The sequence below is a fragment of the Paralichthys olivaceus genome, chromosome 2 (genome assembly GCF_024713975.1).
Source record: "Paralichthys olivaceus isolate ysfri-2021 chromosome 2, ASM2471397v2, whole genome shotgun sequence".
In the NCBI taxonomy this organism is placed as follows: domain Eukaryota; kingdom Metazoa; phylum Chordata; class Actinopteri; order Pleuronectiformes; family Paralichthyidae; genus Paralichthys; species Paralichthys olivaceus.
The window spans coordinates 8,058,658-8,081,953 of record NC_091094.1 but is presented as its reverse complement, the minus strand read 5'-3'; the positions used below and the strand labels follow the sequence as shown (position 1 = coordinate 8,081,953).

The 23,296-nt window shown below is 40.8% G+C and overlaps 1 protein-coding gene across 3 annotated transcripts in view; it reads right to left on the bottom strand.

Moving 5' to 3' along the window:
• Window positions 1–21,785: 21,785 nt before the first annotated feature.
• Window positions 21,786–23,296, bottom strand: part of LOC109635418 (cadherin-22) — a 138,742-nt gene continuing 137,231 nt past the window's right edge. For all 3 annotated transcript variants that reach the window (XM_069533971.1, XM_069533985.1, XM_020096568.2), the window contains one exon: window positions 21,786–23,032. In XM_069533971.1, the coding sequence (XP_069390072.1) occupies window positions 22,491–23,032 (542 nt within the window). In that variant the 3' untranslated portion in view covers window positions 21,786–22,490. The remainder of the gene's footprint in view (window positions 23,033–23,296) is intronic.

Sequence of the window (23,296 nt, the reverse complement as noted above, 5' to 3'; positions counted from 1 at the left end):
AGATCAGGGGCTCTTTAAAGATGCAATGACTTCCAATGAGTTGCAATGGTGACCTTTAGAATGCATATTTTGTTGTGTCACAGCAAAGTCATGCAATTACAACCCGTTCTCACCCATCAGGTCTCAGGGTTTTAGGGTGAACACAGGTTTGATCAAATTACCAGTAAAAACAAAAGACACCCCCCGGGTTTAAACTCTTTTCAATTTCATGAACTCACCTTAATTGATTCAGGACTGCCTCTCTCCAGCTGGCATCAATCCATCAGCAGTGTTTCCTGCGTGGAATGTAATACAGCCACCAGTTAGGCCGGCTGCATACCTGCTCCTTCTCGCTCTCCCCCGCTCCCCTCCCCGTGTCATTTCCTGTTGGAAAGACAGATTATATTGGCCTTCTCTCAACACACAAAACCCACACCCCTCCGTCGCATCATAACAAGCTGTAAATGAACTCAAACACTGCCGTCAACTGAAGAGCAAACTGGAAACGGACATGAGTGCCTTCCCTCTGTCTTCCCCTCTTTTTTTTTTTCCTCTGTGTTTCCACCACGGGCGAATAGTTGGATTTACTGTTTTAATAAAAGTGCCATAATTCTTCTTTCTCTATGTCCACCAGGCACACATTTATGGCACCATGAATTATTCTACCAAACATTGTGCCAGTAAGGCCAGAGTTATGGGGACATCATCTCACATCACCGCGGATGTATCAGTGTAATGAGAAATGGCCGCAGCAGGCTCGGCTCTGCCGCTTGGATAAACTGTCGGAGGCTTACAGCACAGAGAGCAGGGAGCTCTTTTTGCTCATTGCTGTACATACAACAGTAGACTCACACATCTGTCATCGCTGTTGTATTTTCCTCTCTTCAGCCTCCCAGAGGCGGCAACAGGTCCTCAATAACAACAAATGCCTACAGCAGGTGGTTTTACAATGGCTCATTTCAAAAAAAGTCAACTGCGTTTTCCTTGTCCTGCTTGTCATCTGGCCAAACAGGACCTTTAAAACAAAGTCCAGTGGCAGCATTGTTTCTTCATAAGTCTCTGTCAGAATCAGAGACATTAGGAGTCCAAAGAGAAAGGTTCTATTCTTTTATAGAGGATATGAAATCTCAGCATTGAGGAGATCTCCAAAGATCCTCTGTGATGTGTTTTCAACATCCAGAATGGCATTAAAATGAGAGTTATCCGCACATTTACGTTGTATCTCAGGGGATAGTCTGCCCCACTGCTTCTGGGGAACTCTTGAACAAACGTATGTTTTTCCTGCAGGACATCAGCCATTGTAGCCTTTTCTGAAAGGGTATTGTCAATATTGTATAGAAGAAAGATAATTTATTTTGTGGAAGCAATTCTTTAAAGACATCCCTAGACAGCTTAGAGCCCTTTATATAGAATTTTATCTTTGCTTTTCCTTGAAGTGAATTGCTGCCATTCAGTGCTCTTAAAAACAAGTTGATAAAGGAGATTAATGTATGATGACCCTATTGGATACACACTAAACACAACTGCATATTTCCTGATTAATATCTTTTCAAGTGCAAAGCAATATACTGTATATCTCTGCTGAACTAAACGATGCTGCAGCCATGAGAAGCATTACAGTTGTTTGATTATTAATGCATTGACAAGAAATGATTTCTGAAATGCTGTTTGATAATCCTGGGAAATTAACACCTAGTGTATTATCAGATCTAATGTGGTGGTACAAGGTGGTGAAAGAGTCATTTAACCAGAACCAGGAGGAGAGAGCACATTAGTTTTAGCTGCTCTGCATTGGCTCCTTGTAAAATTTTAAATCAACTTTAAGTTTCTCCTCGTTAAAATGAATATGAACATACTGTATAACATAATATAAAAAGCTCTTAATAGATTAAAATGGGTAAACTTCATTGCTAAGTCCCAACAGCCAAAAGAAAATCATTGATGCAGCCTTTCTGTGACCCAAAGCCCTGAGAACAAACTATATCAGGAAAGACACTTTCCAAAACATGTATTTCAATTAAATTCTTCAAAGATTTATTTTTTCATCTTTGTGAAGTGAGGAGAAACATTTTCAGATAATTCATAAAACTGAGCTCCCTGATATCCCTTCACTGTGGAACTATACTGCACTTGTATTTTATACTATTTAATATTAACATTGTTGTCATTCATAGTATTATTTTACTTGTTATGTTTTTATCATAACAGCCATTGTTCTGTTTTATTTTCCTTTTCTTGACTTTTTTTTATTCAACTGGGTTTTATTTTCCATCTTAAAACACATAAAAGATGACATTTTATCCCTGTTTTTATATTCACTGTATTTCTATTGTCATTTGAAGTTCTCGCTGCATGTAATTTTAGTTAGTTAGTACCAGAAAACACTCATTGTCTCATGACAGCTTTCAGACACTGTGCCTGAAGGCGTTTTCTTTTTAAATTAGCCTATGCTTGTGTTTTTTAAATATTTTTACACAGTTTATTTGTGGTTCAACCAAAACAGTAAAGCGTTGGGAATTATCAGCAGTCACAGAGTTGTTGTTTTTTGTTGTGATTTCGAAATACAGTTTATTATTTCTAACTAATGTTGCTTTTAAAGAAAGAAATGTTTCTTCCTCTATTCCACAACTTGAAGCAGTGAATATAATCCAGTGTATATTCAGAATATGACACACCGTACAGACTGTACATAACATCCCGAATGTCCCTCTAAGCTGTTTGACGTACAGATGATCTGCGGCTCCGCAACCGACAGAATGACCAGACAGCTGAAGGATCACTGTTCACCCTGTGAACCTTTCAGCCTCATCTTTCTTGCCTGTGGCATTTCTTCCAGCTTTTGCTCCTAACGCACTCTATCATAATGCTAGACATGTCAATCTGAGCTCAGAGACAGAACACTCATCTCCCAGGGAGATTATATATCATCAGGGGATGGAGGAACTTGCAAATTCCCCCTTCCTTTCATTGCTCCTGTAGAGGGCCTGAGGAGTAGCCTGCCTCCTCCTCTGTGATTAAAGTGGGAGCTGGAGTGTATTTGTGCAGCACATAGAGAGGCTCATTACAATGCACTAGCATGTTGTAGGAAATAGCCCTGGCCAGGAGCTCTAATCCAGAATGTGCTTAATGAGGGGCCACCCAGCCTCTTCATGGGCCCAAGGAGTCAGTCAGACCTGGAGGGGAGAAAAAGGAGGAGGAGGGAGACACAGAAGCAGCTTTCTCCACCAACATATCAATCTTCAGTGATTGAAAAAATTATAATAATAGACCTCAGTGCTGATATTTCAGCCTCTCTGTCCTACGCTGCCTCTGCTTTAATGAGATTCATGTCAGATGGCTGTTCAAGGGAGAAAATGAGAAAGTGCGGATAGTGATACTGGAGTGTGCCGGCCACTTGTAAACAAAGACAATGCAGGAGGAGGTCTGATGAGATGTTGTGTCGATTAAGTGAATATTGAAGAGTCGATTGGATTCATTGCGCCTGTGTCAAGCACCATAGGGCAGCTTATTTATGTCTGTGTAAAGTAAGAATACTTTTCTTTTAAAATCGGCTTTTATTTAAAAAAAAAAAAAAAAAACATCTCTGGAAATCACCACACTACATGGCAGTCATGGCTTCAATACGACAAAACATATTCCATCAGTGTTCAGGCAAATATCAGCTGACAAGGACTGACTCTCAAAGGGACGTTCCTTTTAGCTGTGAATGCAACTGTTCAAAATGAAGGTCACACTTGATGGTAGAAAGAAGCCATGAGGTAACACTCTCATAATGAGAAAGCAGAGTGCATGATTTTATTTACCTTGAGGCAGGAGGCGTGTTGTCAGTCCAACTGTCTTCAAACTCAGATTTCTACCATAGTCAACCTCATGACATCTATTTGTCTGATCAATTTTAAATTTGTCAGGTTCGTTCACCTTCTCTGTTGCTTCTACTTCCACACTCCATATTGTTCTCATTTAGATTGTTGCAACTCAACTCACTGGCCCGGCCCATTGAACATCTGCCCACGATAATCAGCATGCCACAAATCCACCCTCTTCATTATTGATAAGCCACTTTCACAGTAAAAGCAGAATTAAGGCACGCACATAGGTTTGCAGAGAGACACAGCCTCATATAATAATCCATCTAATGCAATTATTCTTGCTGGAATGTCCAATAAGTGGTTGTGGTGCTCTGTTATAGTTTAATGCTGCTTGAAATATTGGAAACAGTATGAGCATAATGGACCAGTGTGTCGTATTGTATATTCAACAAGGAATCCATGTTGGCCAGGCTACATCAATAATATAATCAATTATTGATTGCTTATTACTAATTTACTGTAACCCATACTATATATTCCGTATTGAGACATACAATTAATAATAATAATTATACCCCCCCCCCCCCCCCCCGCCAAAAAGAAAATGTTTTTCAGTATAACATTTATGAGCAGAATAAAGCTTTCAGAAAAAAAGCCTGATTTAAAGAGATTCCACGAATAAGTGAGTCCCAAGCTTCCAATGTTATGCGAAACTGCATGGAACAATAGCCTGATTCATAATTGAGAGAAAATTAGTTTTTCTCTCCCTTGTTTTCTCGAAACCATCTCCCCACAGGAGGGCCTGCATACATATCTCACAATCCAGTTTTTTTGGGGTCTTTTCAATTAATTTACTTAATACATTTTCATCCCTCGGCTTCCATCTAGTCAAAAGGAGTTGCCTGCTTGTTGCCGGGAGACCGGCTGTATTATCACGGTCATTCATCCTTGCTGCGCTCTCCTGGGTCAGTATGTGACCAGAGTACTGTGCATATAGCTTGTTGAGTAGTGACATACAGCTTGTCCCTTTCAAGTCCCAAATTAGCCAAACAATTTTTCAAAAGCTTTTAACTAAGCAGGAAGAATCAGAATGTGAAAGACGATTGCAACCGAAAGGTTTTGGTAAATGTTCATGTGTTTTAACCTCAGCAAGTCAGTATCACATTGTTTTTGAATCAAAAGTGTTCTGTAATCCCCATGCACAGGCGTCATGCAGTGTTTGCCGGGCTCCACCGCTCCTGCTCCTCCTGCTCCTCTCAAGGATTTCAGGCAGACGATGTAATAAGTCAAAACCCTCCGAGAAAATCACCTCCAACATGGGTGTTCGCTCCTGTTAAACAAGGAGGAAACTATCACGCCTGGAAATAAACCTGAGAGGAGGTGATATTAGAGCTGAAACACTCTGTGTGTATCTACTCTGGAGATGTGTTGATATGTTACTTTGCTCAGAAATGATGAAATTCTGGGAAGATACAGAAAATAATCAAACCTGATGTCATGATATTGAATGACATTTAATTTCACATCTGCACTTTGTAGCTAATGCTTCCTGTGGCTGTTGTGTTCTGTAGGAGCAGAGACCAAGTGCAGCATCATCAGTCACTAACAATTCAAAACAGTAATGTTTCAGATTTCGAGAGACACTCACCAGGTTTGCACACATGATGCAATTATGCCATTTCAAATGTGTCAGATGTGCCGCATCTCACGGCGACACCTGCGGGATGGATGGAGGAGTCTTCTGTTGTGTTCACTCCAAGCGCAAAGTAAATTTGAGACGAGATTTCATACAGTGCCAATGCAAAGACGCAAATAGACGTTTTTGTATTAGTTTTTGCCTCCATAATAAATAACTCTTATTGAAACCAACATCTGATGTATGCTTCCTTTGCCCCACATGAGCTGGTCATAGTAACATATGGATTCAATTATCTGCAGCCCACAGATCAGTTATGGGCTACAAAAAGTATTTTGTCAGTTTAATTATTGTTAAAAATACAAATTCTCATATGGTTTGACAAAGCATGTCGCGACCTATTGAATTCATAACTTGTGTCACAGTTTTTGAGATGAGCAGTGTTTTCGTTACATGTAATTCTTTTTGTACACCATCAGCATCATTCATGGTAATTTCCACATTAAAAATGATTTATGAATTTCATGGATGTCGTGTGTATGTGTCAAACACTTACCTAACACTTAACACACCTAACTGGTGCCTTTTTTCTCATTTGAATGAGCTCACTGGTTGAAAGATGGGCCAGTGAGTCGTGCTGCGTCTTCTCTGAAGCTGTTGTGCCGCCTTTTCCGAAATGCTCAGAAATTTGCCTCGGCCACTTTGGGTCAGTCGTAGCTACAGTAACATTCTCTCTTTCTCTTTCTACTCATTAATGAAGGAACATCTATGCAATTCCATGCAATCCTGTATAAAACCAATGCAATTTAAACCTTGGTGTTAATACAGTTTTTTTTTACTTTGATCGCTATCGTGTTGCACTGGATTGCAATATATTGAGAGTTTGTTTAATTAATATTTGTACACAAGGCTTTTTATAGTTAAAACATTAATAAGCTGTAGATTCTATTAGTCAACAGCTTCCTACTGATAATTTCCAGTTTAGACTTTAGTAATTACATCACAAATGTTTATGAGAAGTCACATAGTTAAATCTTGTTTGCTTACATAATGAAAATCAGAGGGTTGGAGTATTTGTTGCCACACATGGTAAACCTTTAAAAAGCTGTAACACAGGATAACATCCCATCAACCACAAACTCCATTCCTCATGACCCCTTTGGAGACTCATTCCACAGTATAACAGAGTGCTTTTTAGAAATTGACAGAAATTATCTCTGCGCCACAGAATCATAAAACACGCCGAGGGAGGGAGGGAGACGTGGAGTGGCTGATGGCGGGATGCCAGGTGAAGCTCTCCAGAGAGGACCATGGGCAACGTGGCAGAAAGATCCAGCCAAAGAGCTTTGTTGTGATAAATCAGATTCACAACCCTATTTTTACTCATCTATAAATCTCGTTGGGTGGGGGAAAAAATGGCGAAAGAGCTGGGGAGCAATGGAGGCTTCATGGAGGCAGGAAATGAGCAAGTTTCATCCCAGTGTTGCGTTGGTTGAACACACACTAATGACTATTATTTATTTCTGCTGTCCTCCTGCTGTCCTCCTGGTCCTAGATATTCTCATCTGCGGCAGATCTGTCGACAGAATTGAAAAGATCATTAGGGAAGGGAGAGAGAGAGATGGACAAGAGATGTGAGGCAATTACACTGCTTTGTTAATTGCAATTCTCATGGCAATTACAGTTCCCTGAGAATACAAATGCAAAAATGGTGATCCTGAAAGCTGGAGGTGCATTTCTGGTGGGTTGTTGTGGCAGAGAAGAATTTGGCAGTATTTCATAAACCAGCGGTTGTAGTGCAATTATTCAAAAGAATTTAATCTTGGCTGTACCTTGGATGTCATGCTGCAATGAATTCCTGCTCTGCTGCAGATGATCCATCAGCGTACCATAAAGAAATCCATTTACATTATAAAGCAACAGCTTCTCTTACAGTTTACGAGAACAGTAGTAAACCAGGGATGTGTTGTCAGTATATAAGTGGTCAACTTGTTTCAGGCTGGAAATCACAGGCCGCAGTTTGACTTTATTACTCACAGACAGAGAGATAGTTGATTGTGGTCGTACATCTCCGGCGAGACGTGCTCCCTCACATGAGATACTTCTGTCAGGGGCATTTTAAATTAATGAAATGATATGGAGGATACTTGCTACTGCTAATGAACCACACAGCTTGTGGTAATGATCGTTACTTGGCCATAATTTAACCAGCCCTTCTGATTTGACAAGCAGATTATTGATTGCCTGTGCTGAAGTCCACTGTGTCTGAGTCGGGGTTCATTATTTCCTTTTTATTCATTCTTTTTGCAACCATCTACTTTTTTTGTCTTTAAAAAAGCCTAATGATTTGTTTATCTGTTTCATCAGTGCATGGAGAGAGCCACCTCACTCACACTTGGCTTAAATAAAAATTAATGATGTACAAAGACTTTTTAAATGAATTGTGTGGCATATCTGCCTCCCGCACCATCAGCTTACTCAGCAGAGGGCAAATACTATATGCGAGTTATGTGTGTAATGCAAAATGCCTTGTTGAAGTTATACAGGATTGTAGAGTAAGTTCTAGGGTTGTTGATACAGCACAAGAAATAAAAAGAACTGAAGTATGTAAAAATCAATTAAAAGCCTTTCCTCACCTTCAACAGAATAAACTTAGTTTGCACATTTTGGGTCCTCATAAACCAACAATTGGATAATGTATCAGGTTAAGACAGAGCGGGGAACCATTTTCTCTTTGAGGGCCTTTCCAGTTTTTATAACATCCTTTACTGGCAGATTGAAGGCAGATTGAACACATATCACAATAATCGTCTTACACGATGGCTGCAGCTGCTTCTCTTGGTGGAGTGGCTGATGTCAGATGGTAGTGATGATGCTGATGCTCACAGCTGGTTTTAGCCAGAACAACTTGCTCAAAGAAATCTGTACTGCTGGTAAAGACAATTCCTCCCTCATACCATTGCACAACAATTACTAGGTGGGTGTCTTCCTTCATCACAGGCCAGAGAGAGAAAAATGGAAAGTTCTGCCTTGAATGTTTTTTCAGTACCTTGTGCAATATGATTAATGTGCCCTGCAATTGTTATTTGAGTAACACTGGAAAAATTACTAATTGTCTGATGCAAGCAGCTACATGGTGTTGTTCAAAATCTGTTTTTATCTTCTTAGCAATAATCTCCCTCACGACTAAAACACCTGATGTAACGTAGTCTTGTTTATCCAAGTGCATTTGTCCTTGAAACTCATCCAGTTTAACATGTTTCCAACAATAACAATGCATGATGTTGGCCTTCCTAATTACTACGTGCCTCCACATATCTGGCACACTGTATAAAGTGTTCACGACACTCTCATTGCCCTTCAAACAAATTACAGAAGTGCAGACACTTTGCACTTCACACATCGTCTGTTCAGGAAATTGTTTAAATTGGATATAAATACAGAAAACACTGATAAATATAATCAAGGAAATTTCATCTGGACTTTAGTTTCAGTGTGATAGTTTCACAGTCTCAATGATGTAGTGCATTAAGATGAAAAATCAGACTGCAGTACATCAGCTAGCGGTTTAAATCATGTGTTAGGTGAATTTATTTTTACATCCAAAATGTCAATATATGTATAATCATGCTGATAGGGTTAATGAAATGTATATGGGGTGTGTTGTGCAGATTAATAATATTCAATGGAGAACATCTTGAAGTGAAGACTGTAACTGAAAAGGCATTGAACAGATGTATCAACTAGTTGAGAGGAACTTTGGTTTACCTGTTGGTCCGTCACAGCAGCTGTGTGAGGCTGGAAAATATGAGTTCATTTTCACCAGAGTCTGCTGTTCTGTTGACATCAGCAATACACTGAGGCAGTATGCAGATGCTGTCAAGGGCCGCAGAGGCTGTAACATTATTCTTCACTGGGCCATCCTGAGTGGGCAGCGTGGTTTACTTTGACATCATGAGCCATTTTTCATGACTGATGTAAAATAAAAAGCCCTCTGCGAATCTGGAGCTGCAGTATATGATCACATTTGAGCACTAGGAAATTATTTTTTCAGCTATTAAACGTCTCTTAATTTAAAACAATATGCTAAGAGGTTTGATTCAGAGACAATTCATTTTCATTTAACATTGATTTATTAATTTTAGTTTATACGTTTATGTGGCACACTTGTACTTCTGTTCTTCAATAGTGTCCGGTATAGACCTTCTATTGAAGTGGTGCTAAAAGTTAGTAACTGTTAGTGAGGACGGGTGCATGTGTAATTCATTTATGGGTCAAGTGACTCTGAAGTGCAATGATTATAAAGTTACTTAACAGCAGACACAAAGAAAAAATTCTGGCGACTGGAAAGGTGTCAATGGTCTTTTTAGCAGGTTTACCCATGTTTATAAAAAACTGGGCCGCTCACCTGTGGCCCACCATGGCCTCTGTGTCTGTGTGGGGTTTTTCTACTGCCAATTGTTGTTTCATTCTCCAGAGACCTTGACGTGAGGTATGTTGGTGACTTCTTTACTAAGGGAAAGAGTGGAGTTGATTCTGTTGCTATGGAATGTCTTTTTTTAATGAAATCGATGTGTCCACACTGATTGTTGACAGGTACCGGACTTTGTCAGTGAAAGTGAATTATCATATCATCCATCCAATTCTTCTGGTTGATACATTTTTCTTTTTGATGGGATTGAAATGAATGTCAGTAATAAAAATTACACTGACATATTTCGACCAACTGCACTGATATTTCAATCAAATCATCTCTCTCCCCCCCACCCTTCTCTCTACAACATGTATATTGTTAGATGAAAACCTCATGGCAATAATAACAAGTTGGTTCTGAAGATTCACACTCAGTTTGTGTACATGAGTATTTTATATTTCTAGTTATTTTTTTTTTTTTAATGGAAAGTGTCTATTTCCTATGAGCATTTTTTCTACGGTATTATTAATTGTCAAACAGTTCTATTAATAATAAAGCACATGTTTTAATTATCCTTTGTATTATACAGCTAATATCGAATCCATAAACATTCTTGATAATTCTTCCTTATAATTATTCTTGTTTGTATACATTTTGTTTCAAGTTACCTCCGTTTTCTACAGATATGTAGTGTCTTCATCTCAGTTTCTTGCTGCGGCCCTGACACCTGGTCCGGCTTTATATACAATAAGTCAAACAAGGTCACACAAGCATCTAAACCACATATACTAAACAGGTCTGAACCACAGAGGCCCAGCACTGAACATAACATCCTACTTTTGAAAATATGACTTAAAAGCCTTGAGCAGAAAAGCTTGTCAACTGAAACCCCAGAAATAGGAGCTGGCAGCATTTGTTCTTGGCTGAAACTGAGGCCACAAATGCCATAAACGCGCTTCATGTACAATATGTCTAAGCAGAAAACCACTTGCTATTTTATAAGTCAAACAGCATTTTTAATCTGCATTAGGTGACTCCGTACAGACAAGACAAGTGGAAACTCAGACGACTCTGCTTCCTCCATTATTGCACGACTGGTGTTCAGTTGTATTTTACAATATTATTCTGACAATATCAAATTGTGGTTGTCTTGGGTTGATGCAGCTCAGAAGTTATTTGGGAAGAGTGTGGTATTGTTGTTCCTGACAGAGATGCATAGAGACGAATGGATGAATGCTAAATGTCAGCTCTGAGTGTGTCCTTACACATAACACAAATATACAAAAATCCTCCCACATCTTTAATGATGATGTTGGATCTATTTGATGTGTCTGCAATGACCTCATTATTTTTGTACCAAAAGAGAATAGATCAAGAACATAGAGAAGAGAGGGGGATCGTAAGGACGCATGAGACTGAGTAATAACCTTGCCAATGGCATTCATTGTCTGTGTGTGTGCGTGTGCGCATGGACGCACGCACGTGTGTGCGCAAGCACTTGATGTGCGTGGGCTGGGACTGCCCAGCTGAGACAGCTTGAATACACCCCAGCATCTCCCCGGCCCCATGCAGGCACACTTAGAACACACACACACACACACACACACACACACACACACACACACACACACACATACAAACACACACATCAAAGTGTACACACACTCATCGGGCGGTTCCATGTGAAGAGGAGTGGCAGCCTCCTCACCATGGGGTCTGTCCCATGGCCTTCACATCACTTAGCAAACTGCTCCATGAACTCTCTGGTAATTGTAATTAAATTTGTCAAGGATGGAGGAGCATGAGAGACACGTTTAGAGGGAAAACATGCCAGACTGTGTGTGTGAGCTCCTGTGTTCTGCATTAAATACAAAAATTCCGAACAAACAAACTTCAAAAGACACATTTAAAATAAAATCACCTTTTTATCTCTTTGCAGGTGGATACAAATTTCTTGTTTTATTTTCACATCACTGTCTCAGGGACTTCATGGTTCAGTGTGTAAGATTTAGGTGAAAGGGATCCGTTGGCAATAATTTAATAGAAAATAATCCTTGTGATGTTTCCACTTGTGTGTTTCATCTAAATTGTATGAATTATTCTTTTCTTTACCCAAGAATGGCTCTTTATGTTTAAATACTTTATCATGACATCATGAGCGGGTCCTCTCTATGGAGGCAGCCATGTTTTTTACAGTAGCCCAGACTGGACAAACTAAACACCTTTTGAGTTTGATCACAGGTTCTGTTTCCTGTTTGGAAGGGGAGGGCGAGGTGAGGGGTATTCAGCTGCAACATGCAACTTCACCACTAGATGTCGCTAAATTCTACACACTGAACCTTTAAAGCCAATGGAACCCATGATATCGCTGTAAATTTTACATGAGCCAGGTCATTGAGAAAGTAATTGGCTTTTAGAGTTGGCTGATACTGCTCCACTGTCTCCTCTGAGATTTATAATGTTGACTTACTGTACAAGACAGAGAGGGTAATCACTGAGACAGTTTATCCTAAAGCTCCATCTGTCTCTCACCCTCTCACATTGAGTGCAATTGTTTTGGGGCAAAACAGGTGTCAACCTAAATCAGCTTAGAATGCTTCATGGAGAAAAAGGCCGAACGGGAAATTAGATCAAGTGAGAATCTAATGCTTCATTTCGGAGACATTTTTTTGTATTTCCTTTTCATCTTTTCCTAATTCATCTTCCTCTCTCGCCAAGTCTCTCTCACTCACTGGCTCTCTCCAGGTTTTAGCTGAAATTAAATTGATTTGCATAAGGAAGGGAGATCAAATTTACTGTACAGAAGTGAAATAGAAAAGATTCTCCTCCTCGGGGGGTGGATAGGGTATGAGCCACAAGAGGAAGGGAGAGGTGAAAGAATGAAACAATAAAATGCAATTATACAGCTTCAATAAACCCATAATTCTAGCACATACAAGAAAAAAACCCAGATAGGCGGTTCGCATTATTTTATTCAACAAAGCTATGAAGGCTCATTCAAAGCCGCAGTGAGCCCTACAACACGCAAATTGTCTAATCGCTGCCGTTAAAAAAAAAAGGAAAAGCAAAAAAAGGAAATTAGAATGTCGCTAACCCTGGTGACAGCCTCCACTTTCTAGGTGTTATTACTAATTACATTTCTATTATCATGGTAATTCTTTGCAGCCTTCAATAAAGAATCCTGTAATTGTTTTGTTGTATCTCTTTTCTGGGTGCAATTCTGAGGCGCCGGATCACCTTTGATTTTGATACATCTGGGCCCGAGATCTCCCAAATGTTGATATTAATCACAGACGAGAGAAAAGGGACATCCATGTTCATTAGAAAACTAAAATTGGTTTTGCTGTAAACTGTGTTTTCAGAATTTGATCCCACTACCGGAGTGTGTGCTCTTAACATGTCTGTTTGAGTGGAACGGGCTGTTTATTTGACCTGTGGTGATGCTGGTTGCAGTTTCCTTTCAGAAACTGTAGAAGTGACCTGCAGTAATTGAGCCGCAGCGAGTAAAGACTCAGTCCACAGAACCCTGACGCTGCACCACCGCTGCTGCACAAAGAGCTGTTCACCTGTTTATTCTAAGTTCAGTGAAGCCCGACTCAGTAGAACCTCAAACTGGAGGTTGTCGTCATCCACAACACCACTGATGAGTCCCAGTCTCTAGTTGAGCTATATCAAAACCTCATATTCAACATAGCAGACTCACATTTTATTTTCACTCCATAGTGTCTTAGAAATCCACTCCAGCTCAGCCCGATGAGGAAGGATGTGTCTCAGAGGATTGACATCCACAGACCTGCTGCAGTTTCTGTCCATTAGGGCCTCCCCCTCCCTGCCACGCAGTTAGTAATGTATGAAGGCTGCATGGTTTCTGCTTCCTCTCCTCATCACTGAAATGTCAGAGGTAATTCCCAGTAGCACACCCTCTGAGGAAGCAATGCAAGCTTTATACCTGCAAACAAGCACACACTCAAACATGCATTTTTCTGAAGTTATTTCTTAAAGCTGAAGTATTTGCTTTGCCCCGTACGATCACTTGATGGCCAGGCAGCACATGGGCTGTATGCACAAATAAAATCTTTCAATCAGATTTATCAAATACATCTCTGAGAAAATGATTTTGTGGTTCCTGCATGTTTGGAGGGATGGGTTCGGGTACAAGCGATGTGGAGGAGGGGTGACATTCGCTTGATTCTTTTTCTGCATTGTTCACGCCACATCCATGACATGTTGCCTGAAACCTGCTACTATAGTTTGTGAGCTCTTCAGGCTACGGGGCGAAACATGCAACGTAGACACATGACAAAATTCACAGCCATTAGTACTCAACTTATCCAACGTGTGTGTCTTTGAACTGAGTGAACTGTCTGACACAGGGAACAACACGCAAAATCACAGCAATGCTTTTGCTGTGAGACGACAGCGCTCTCCACTCCTGCTCTGCCTTATTACTATTTATTTTTATTGAACACGATGTCTTCCTTTTTTAATTAGATGACATGTCCACGGATCAGCCACGGGAATGACCGTACCTAGATTAGCTTGTCTCTTATTAATGCAGGCCCATGTGAGTTCTAATGAAAAGAGCGAGGCTGAAGCAGACTGTGCCTCTCTTATGTCTGTTCTTCAAGTGGCCCCTTCACCTTTTTACTGGATGACCTTATAACATCTTCTGCTCATGAATAGCAATGAGTCATGGCAGCACTGATGACATTTATATTTACGTCATGACGAATCTTTTGACAACACACTGCTCGTTGAAGTGAAACCCTGAAGTGAGTGACGGACCTCGTACGTTAGTTTCCCTTCATCTCCACAGCATCTGTTGTGCCAAATGTCGTTTTATGGACAATTTTACCATGAGTGCGAAATCAAAGTGCTGGCGAGCATTTCAAACCGGCAGCACAAGCCTGTTTATCGCTGTTCACTTACCATTTACTGGAGTTAATCTTGCATTGTTATTGTATAGTGACTGCCAATTCAAGTGATTAGTCATTTTTGTTTGGTGGCTTGTGTTCGTGGGGCCACCATAAATGTTTGAATAGCCAATCAAGAGGAACAGTGTGTTAAATCCTCTTTAGTATCAACACTCAAAAATATATCGCACCCCAGGAATTGAATCCAAAAGAACAAAAACAGGAAAATTTACAGAGTAATTCAACAACTGGAAAAAAACACAGGCAATGAAGACAAATTTTGAGAAATAGGACACTTCTACCCTTGTCCTTGAAGGGTTTAGTACTTTGTCAATCCTGAGCTGAATTACGGTCTCTATGTAGAGGACAATTGATCCAAGGCATTGTGGAGGATAGTGGTCGAACACCTCTGCATGCGGTGATATATGCTCTCTGTGTGTCCTCCCACTGTTATAGAGGCTAATGCAGTACAGCTCGAGGCGTGAGAGACCCCGTCTACCTCCCTGAGGGACAAGAAGCTCATGCATGAAACACCTCCCGGTGGAGAGATCAGCTTGCTGCACAGCCATTAAAACATCCATACATCTTACATATGAACACCACTGATGAAGTGTTGCACGTTAAGACAACATTTGACAGGAAGGTGTGGACCTATACAGTCAGTCTCCTCAGGATTAAATCATATTAGTATGCACGCTGTGTTGCAGACACCAGAGTCTCTTTTTTTTCTGCTTGAAGGACAAAGAAAAGTGTTAGTCTTTCATTGTAGGTGAATATGACGACATGAAACATTGATTGTCTTCACCTTTTTTAATGTGATATCTCATGTCATTTAATTTTTAAAAGCTCAATGTCACAATGGGACTCCTGTTGAGTGACAAGCAATTTAAAAAAAAAAAAAAAAAAGATTATAGATGCGATGACAGTGGATGTCAACTCAGGTGGACTGATCTTGAGGGAGGGAGGCATCATCTCAACGGCTGCAGCGAAGCCTGGGAGAGTTCAAAGCCACAGGAGTAGGGTCTGTAAGAGCATCTCCGAAGAGAAATGAGAGTACATCTATCCACTTTGTCGACCTCTCTCCTCACACAGGAAATGGTTCTGCTGGTTCACCAAGAAGAGGTGAAATAAAAGGTTTCTTATACACCTTTATATCAGCGTTAATATGGGGATTTACTATTCTCTGGCCAAGGCACACATTTGAAATTGTATTCTGAAAGTCAATGGTAAGTAAACATTTTATATAATCCAATTAAATCAATATAAGTTCTATAGGATGTTTATGCTAAGAAACTAGCTTCTAACTAGAACTCAGGAGAAGACATACCTCAGCTCCTTGGATTGACTCCAGCTTCCTACAACCCTTCAAGGATGAGCCCCATATATAAAAGATGTAAAGCTACACCGACTCCTGTACACACTCCTGCAGAGAGGGACGTGGTGAGCGACACTGAAGCTTCTCAGCCTCATAGATTTCCATGTTAACAATATGTAAAAAAACAACATTTCGTCCCTCATGCATATAAAGCTGTGAAAGAACGCATTTCGCTGCACCCCCACAGGCTGCGAGTCAAGAGGCTACGCAGCACAGTAATGTTCTTCAGTTGGCGAGCGAGGCCTCAGTGAGATGTCCTCCTTTATTTAAAGTGACAGAGATGCTGCAGAGGCAGACTCCAAAGTAGTAACACAGACAGCGTCAAATCAATTGTCTGCTACACTGGCAATGTGCACTGAGTTATAGAGGAGTCACCACTGACCTCTAAATCAGGTGCACACGCTTTCAATTGACTCCAACACAACGAAGAGCAGGTTCAGCTTTTATCTGAACGTTCATATTTTATTTCTTGCATGTGTAGTTCCTAAAATATCTTTGAGGCTTATTGGTGGTTGGTGTGATCGACAAAACACCTTGAGGGCGACAGGTTTAATCCCAGTAAACCCAAAGTGACCGGTTTCATTGTTGTAATGACCAAACATTTAATGTGTGAAGGTTCCTGTGATATTGTGTTTTTTCTTTTTCTTATGAGCACGTCTGGGAGCTTTGAAACATCAAAAATAAGACCAACAATCCAAAAACATAAAGGTCTGGTTTTTCATTCTGCTTCCCTGTCTCTGCAAAATTACAACCAAAGAAACACACACACACGCACACGCACAGGGACAGATAGCATCGTCTGAGACAGAAGACAAAACCCTTGATTGGGGAAACAGCAGCTTTAAATACCACCTGGATAAAACCACCTAGATATCAGCAAGGGTGAGATAAAACAAACAGCCAAAGCAGTTGACTACATTAAAATCTTCATAGAAGTTCTGAGTAGATGCACAGTTACTCTCCAACAATAAATCCAGACTGGACATAATTTCACTTGGCTGGGAGGAAAAAGAAATATCAGAAATAGAGAGAGAAACTTACAGCTTCATCCCTCTCAGAGATCTCACTTGGTAAAGTCCTCATTGACAGCACCTGGTGTGTTGATCATCCATCCACACCTTCATCCACTGAGGCCCATCAGTTCCCTTATTAACATTTAAATCAGCTGGATTTGTATTTGTATCTGCACCAAATGTCACACACTCATAACCATCAGTCCCCTAAATATGCCAGATTTATTTTTCTTTTCACCAAGATCAGCAAATTATCGCCTGAGACATTATTTTACACTGTTAAATAAATAAATAAAAAGTCTGTATCCACACTAACACAGCTCAAATTCAATCAAGTGGTGTCTAATTACACACTCATTGATATCAGTTTACTAAATATGCCTGATATTTTATTCCCAGGGGGAAAAGAATATTGAAAACCGGTGTCAAAGAAAAGGGATAAAAGGATCCGGCCCCTGATGCGGATCCAGACCAAAGCTGAATGAGTTCTTTCCTGACCCACAAGTTTCATGGAGAGCTGTTCAGTTGTTTTTATGCAATTACTTTACAAAAAAGCTACCTAACTAACAGTCAGGGCTGAAAACATAACTGCTTTGGAGGAGGTAATAAAGAAATAAATTCATATAAATATAAATAAATAACCATATATGATAAAATATAGACCATGAACAAAAGCCTGATGAGGTGAAGGGGTGATTACAGCTCCCTCACACACTTTCCATTAATTCAACATAATTTAATAAGCAATTTAATTACATGAATGAGCTCATAGCAGCAGGAAAAGAGGTTTGTGGTGGTTTTCAGCATTCCCTCCCCCGCTCCATCTTGTACAGAATGATGGACATGAATTTGTGCACAACGCCACAATGAGGAACATTTTGACAGTGGCACGAGGATCAGCTGAAGCAGACATCAAGGACAATTACAAAACAGCAATGTCGAGCTTTCAGGCACAATGTCCTCATCTGATTCATCTGTAGGGCGCTCCAATCCATTACATAACACGTGACTGTTACAGATGTTGGTTTTCAGGCACATTCGTCTGTCAGACTTGCACTTTATCACTGACTCGGAAAAAAACAAGCCACGCACTGTCGATGTATGAAAGGACTTTTTGATTTTTTTAAACAAAATAATTTAAATAAGCCTCTGTGATCATCTTAATAACTTCCCTACATTGACAGTGTACACATGTCCAGCAGAAACAGGTGACATATCCCTGCAGGAGTCCCTAGGTTCCACTGGTGCCTAATCCCACACCTGCAGAGACTATCTGGGGCTGTTCGTCCAGGCCACTGTTACTTTGGCTCGCTGCCATTTTTGAGTAGTTTGGGGAACTTCTGGACTGAAAGTGACTGAATAGAGGTCTTATATGGGTGAGTTGTAATGGCCAGAGGGATTTCAGAAGTCCACACAGACCAAAAGAGGGACCCAGCCACCAGATGAAACCTGCAAAAGGCTTTTGCTTCCAAGTGGAATCTTCAGGATTTCTAAATGTAATGCTTTTTCAAGCCATTTTTTATCTGATATATATTCTATATAAATGGTAAATCCAAGCATCATTCCTAACTTATCCCTATTAAAGTCTGGTTACATCCGCCCCTGCACGCAATTTGTCCTTGAGTGAGGCACTGCAGCCTCTGAACCTCCACCGGGGCCGACATCCAACATTTAGAATTAAAGAAAGGAGTAGCCACCTTTCTCCATCAGGGCCTCTGTGACTTTGAACAACCTGCCCGAGGAGGCAATAACTGGATCAATATCATCTTAACGTCAGAACCTTATTTCTGAAGAAGTGTTTATATTTGATGCCTGTACTGTCACCGCAAAGACAAAAAAGTCCCATTTTCCTCCATGTGACTGTGTTGGTTTCCTCCCACAGTCCTCAGCCTTGGTTGAGCTCTTAATTGCCCATGGGTCTGTATGTGTTAGTCTTGTGATAGACTGCTGACAGTGCCCAGAGTGTGGCCTGCCTCTTTTTCCAATGCATGCTGGGAAACTCTCCTGTCCTGCTGTGACAGGATAAATGTTTCAGAAAATGGTATTTGATGTCTCTGTGCTTTTTTAATAGCATTATATGAGATGAATGCTCCAAAAAACAACCAAATCATCTTGATTGCCCCCTGGTGGCTGGGTGCACTATAGGTCCTAAAAAGCCAGAGTAAACCTTATACAAATTAAAGATAAAGATGGTTTCTCTCATTTTAGTAATACACTGTCAAAACCAACAACAAAAAGTCATCATCATTATACAAGCTTTGAATGAAGTGTGTGTCTGGGCGTGGATGTCACATCGAGAATAAAACACCTTTCTCTACCTAAGTGCAGTTTTTGTAAAAAGTCAATGGCCATCTAAACCATAACAGGGATCACACTTAATTAATTCAGATTTTGCAGAGTGCTGCATTTGCATTTGTTGTGGCAGGGCTGGATTCACTTGTGTGGTGTATTTCAGCTAAATGGATTTGTTGTTACAGGTAAAGGTGAAAGTTTTTGTTTTGAGTGCGTCTGGAAACTAAATAACGACTGTTATTCAGCTATTAGGCTATATATGATTGATATTTTCTGCAGCACAAATTCATATTTCCCCTCCAATGTTTAATCAATTGTCATTACCCAGCAAGGTCCAGAGAGAAGAGACGAGGATATTTAATGTGCGCACACTGATCCCCCTGGAGAAGTGTCAATCACAAAACATCCATCTGCATAAATAATGATGGCTCTCGTGTTGCCCTTGGAGTTGGGGGGGGGGGGGGGGGGGGGGGGGGGGGGGGTGTTCACGTGTACAGGTCATCACTAACGAACGGCATTTTCTTTGACAAAGATGGAAGATAAGAAAAAAAAGGCTCATTTGCAGGGGTGACCGGAGGAGCTTTCTTTCCCTGAACATGTGCTTCCTCATTTAACCTCAGCTTTTCACAGCATTAGTCACATGAGCTGTGGTCGTCACGGTGACATTGACTTGTTCAGAGTTTCTTCTGAGGCAGACACGTACTCATCCCTCCCTGTGCGGCTGTACAGCTCGTGCTGACCTATTTGTGTACATCCTCCCAAACCCTGACACTTGTTTTTCAATTGGTAAATGCTGTAAGGCTAAAGGCAATGATTAATAATGGATAGCTTAATATACCCCTTCGTAAAGTTCCGTAAATACATACACTGCAGCAGTATATGGCTCAGTACAGTAATGTGCTGCAAACTGGTAAAGGCAGTCCTGTTAAATGGGATTCAAATTATGGAATCAATTTAAGTTTAAACTTTAACCTTGTTAAATTACTCTCCAGATTTTCCCAGAATATTCATCTTCAGGCAATTACAGTTTAAAACGGTCATTTACATAATTAATGATAATAAGTAAAAGCCTGAAATGCAGCAACTGCAACACTGTGAAGTCCAGTTTACTGCTGATCTGATAATTTTGGCAACACTCCTCTAACAGACAAAACAAACAACCTGCAATACTTTCCATTTTTTCAAGTTGCTGTCACTTCAGCTCGATCTGATGAAACCAAGAGTCTGGAAGCAGCTTCATTTTGTTTAGCAGCGATAGATAATTATTGTTTGAAACACAGTTCAATGTCAACTCTCAGAAAACAATTAGTGGATACAGCAGACCTCCTGACAACAAAAAAAGCTGACATTTTCTTTGAAACCCGAGTTATGAAAGCAATTGAATGTGAAGGCCAGCCACCGTCTGACTGGCCATTTCCGCAGCAGATCATAAAGATGAAAGCAGCTTCATATGCCTCAGCGTCCTCTGGTGACTATGACAATTACAGTAGTTTGGCAGGAGGGAGACAGGAGGGAGCCGCACTGAGGGCTGAGCCTTTGTTTGGCTCTGGCCTGTCATATGGTCTGTTTGTTTCCATCCAGGACTATTCTCTGAATCTTCCCCTGGTGTAAACACAAACTAGCTCCAGGATTATTCATAATTCAGGGGACATCTTCAGCAAACAAGTGGCCAACAATGGTTGGGCAGATGGATGCTCTATTTACTTCACCGGGTATATTTCACACAATGAGATGTAAGTTTGTAGCAAAAAAATTAAATATTTATTCGTTTGAATCTTTTCTTTAATTTCCGATACATTTTTCAAGTTAAGGTCGACATTGAATAGGTTGTGGATAAAAGGTGGATGTGACCAGTCCGTTAATCACGTTATCAGCCTTGAACCTCACGCTTTTAATTAGACACGGCCGATGTGTTGTCAACCGTGCCCATCGCCCACCCCCCCCAAGAAGGAAACAAAATAACAAAAGCATAATAAAACATCTAAGGATATAAAATGAATGGAACATATTGTACACATTCACACACAACTCTGGAATGATGATTGGCTTCCTGTGGGACGAAGGCGGCCACCAGCCAATTCCATGAAACAGTCATTTTGATCAGTCTTAAATCACTGCTGCGGTTTGTGCCTTATTGCCTTACAAATGGCTGCGGACAGGATAAGGAAAGAAATTGTTAACACACAATTGTCCTCAGTTTGTGACCTTCAAAATAAAAATAAAACGAAATATATCACTAAAATACAGCAAAAGTATGTCAGGCTCAAGCATTCAGACTGAACTGGTAGCTCTCTGTGTTTCCTTTCACTGCATCTGTTCCCTCTTACTGTTAGCCATTTATTTTTCTCTCTTAAGTCGGTTATTTTACAAAAGTGGTCATAGAAAATAAATACAAATATTTGACCAGGTCGCCAGTTCTGCACCATCAATGTGGAGAGTCCTCTGCTGCCCCTGCCCTCCTTTCTCTGTTCTGTGTTGTTTGTGTCACAGTGTCCTCCTCTTTTCCTGGTTTCTTCAGCACTTCAGCAGAGTCCACTGTTGCAGTTATCATGACGGTAATAATGGTGTAAAATAAATAAATAAATACATAAAAACAAATAAATACATAAATATTTCCTCCTTAAATAAATACTTTTGTCAGACTGTTTGCCATGACATGTTTTTTTTTTTTTTTTCCTCTGAATTCTGAAAACAGTCTCAGCTTAAAATAAGGATTTTCATTTATGGTTAGGGAGAGAAAAGAAGTCGTCCCTTCACACGTGACTAATCGTGGACATCTCTCTTTTGCTCCTCTTTCTCCAATGATCGCCAGAGCTTTCATGTTGACATTTGACATCTCACAAAAAACAATCAGAAGAGTGTAAAAATCTCAAGTTTAAACTTTGACGCAGGGAACTTTCTTTCAAAGAGATAAAGAAGCTGTGCTCTGTTTTAAGGAGTACACAGTGCTGGCTCTGATGATCTTAGTAGAGTGCCAGAGGGTGAGAAGAGGAGGCAGAGAAGGAGAAGAAGGAGGATGAGAGGGAGTTTAAATGTCTCTCTGCAGAGGAGGAGCTGTGCTAGGATCCTTCCTCCTCTGGGTTTCCTGGAGCGTAGTAGCCCGCCAGTTGTCTGAAACGTGGTCCCCAGTCGCTGAGGTAGGAGAAATCCTGCTCGGAGGTGGTGGACAGCGTGTGGATGGAGCTGAGTGACAGCGCTGGTGAACTGGTGCCCTCAAAGGCGTACGTCTGGAAGGAGTCATAAGGCGGGACCGACAGGTCAGCGTCAGCCTGCTCCACCTTCTTCCGGATGTAGCCTTTGAATAGGGAGAAGTCTGCCGTCGCCGCAACTGCTGCCGCTGCAGTTCCCTCTGCGCCACCAGTTACTCGGCTCGCCTGTATCCACTGTGGCAGTGAGCGAATGTCCGGGCCAGAGTCACAGCTCTTGGCCTCTGGGAAGTCATAGAGGTTCCTCAGGGCGCTCATGTCGTACGCCTGAGTGTCCTGCTCCCCTCCGCCCTCGTCATTGTACTTGATGACGTTATCCCTCATGTCCTCCTCGTCCTCTGCCATCCTCTGGCCCTTCCTGTGGCGTTTCAGGGTCAGGATCAGCAAGACGAGAACTGATGGAAAAGGACACAGAATAAGATGCAGAAAGAGATGAAGACCAAGCTGCATTACACATTAATACTAAATATGTACAACTGAATGAGTTCATGAAGACAACATTGCTTTTCCTCGGTGTCGGGAAATGTTGCAACTCAGTGTTTTTTTTCAAAAAGGTTGTCAGATAAAGCTGAACGGGAGGATGAGATAAAGCCAGAGGGAGAGGCAGGTTCCTATTTAAGGGATTTTATAAACTGTCATTACAGCAAGTCATTTGAAAT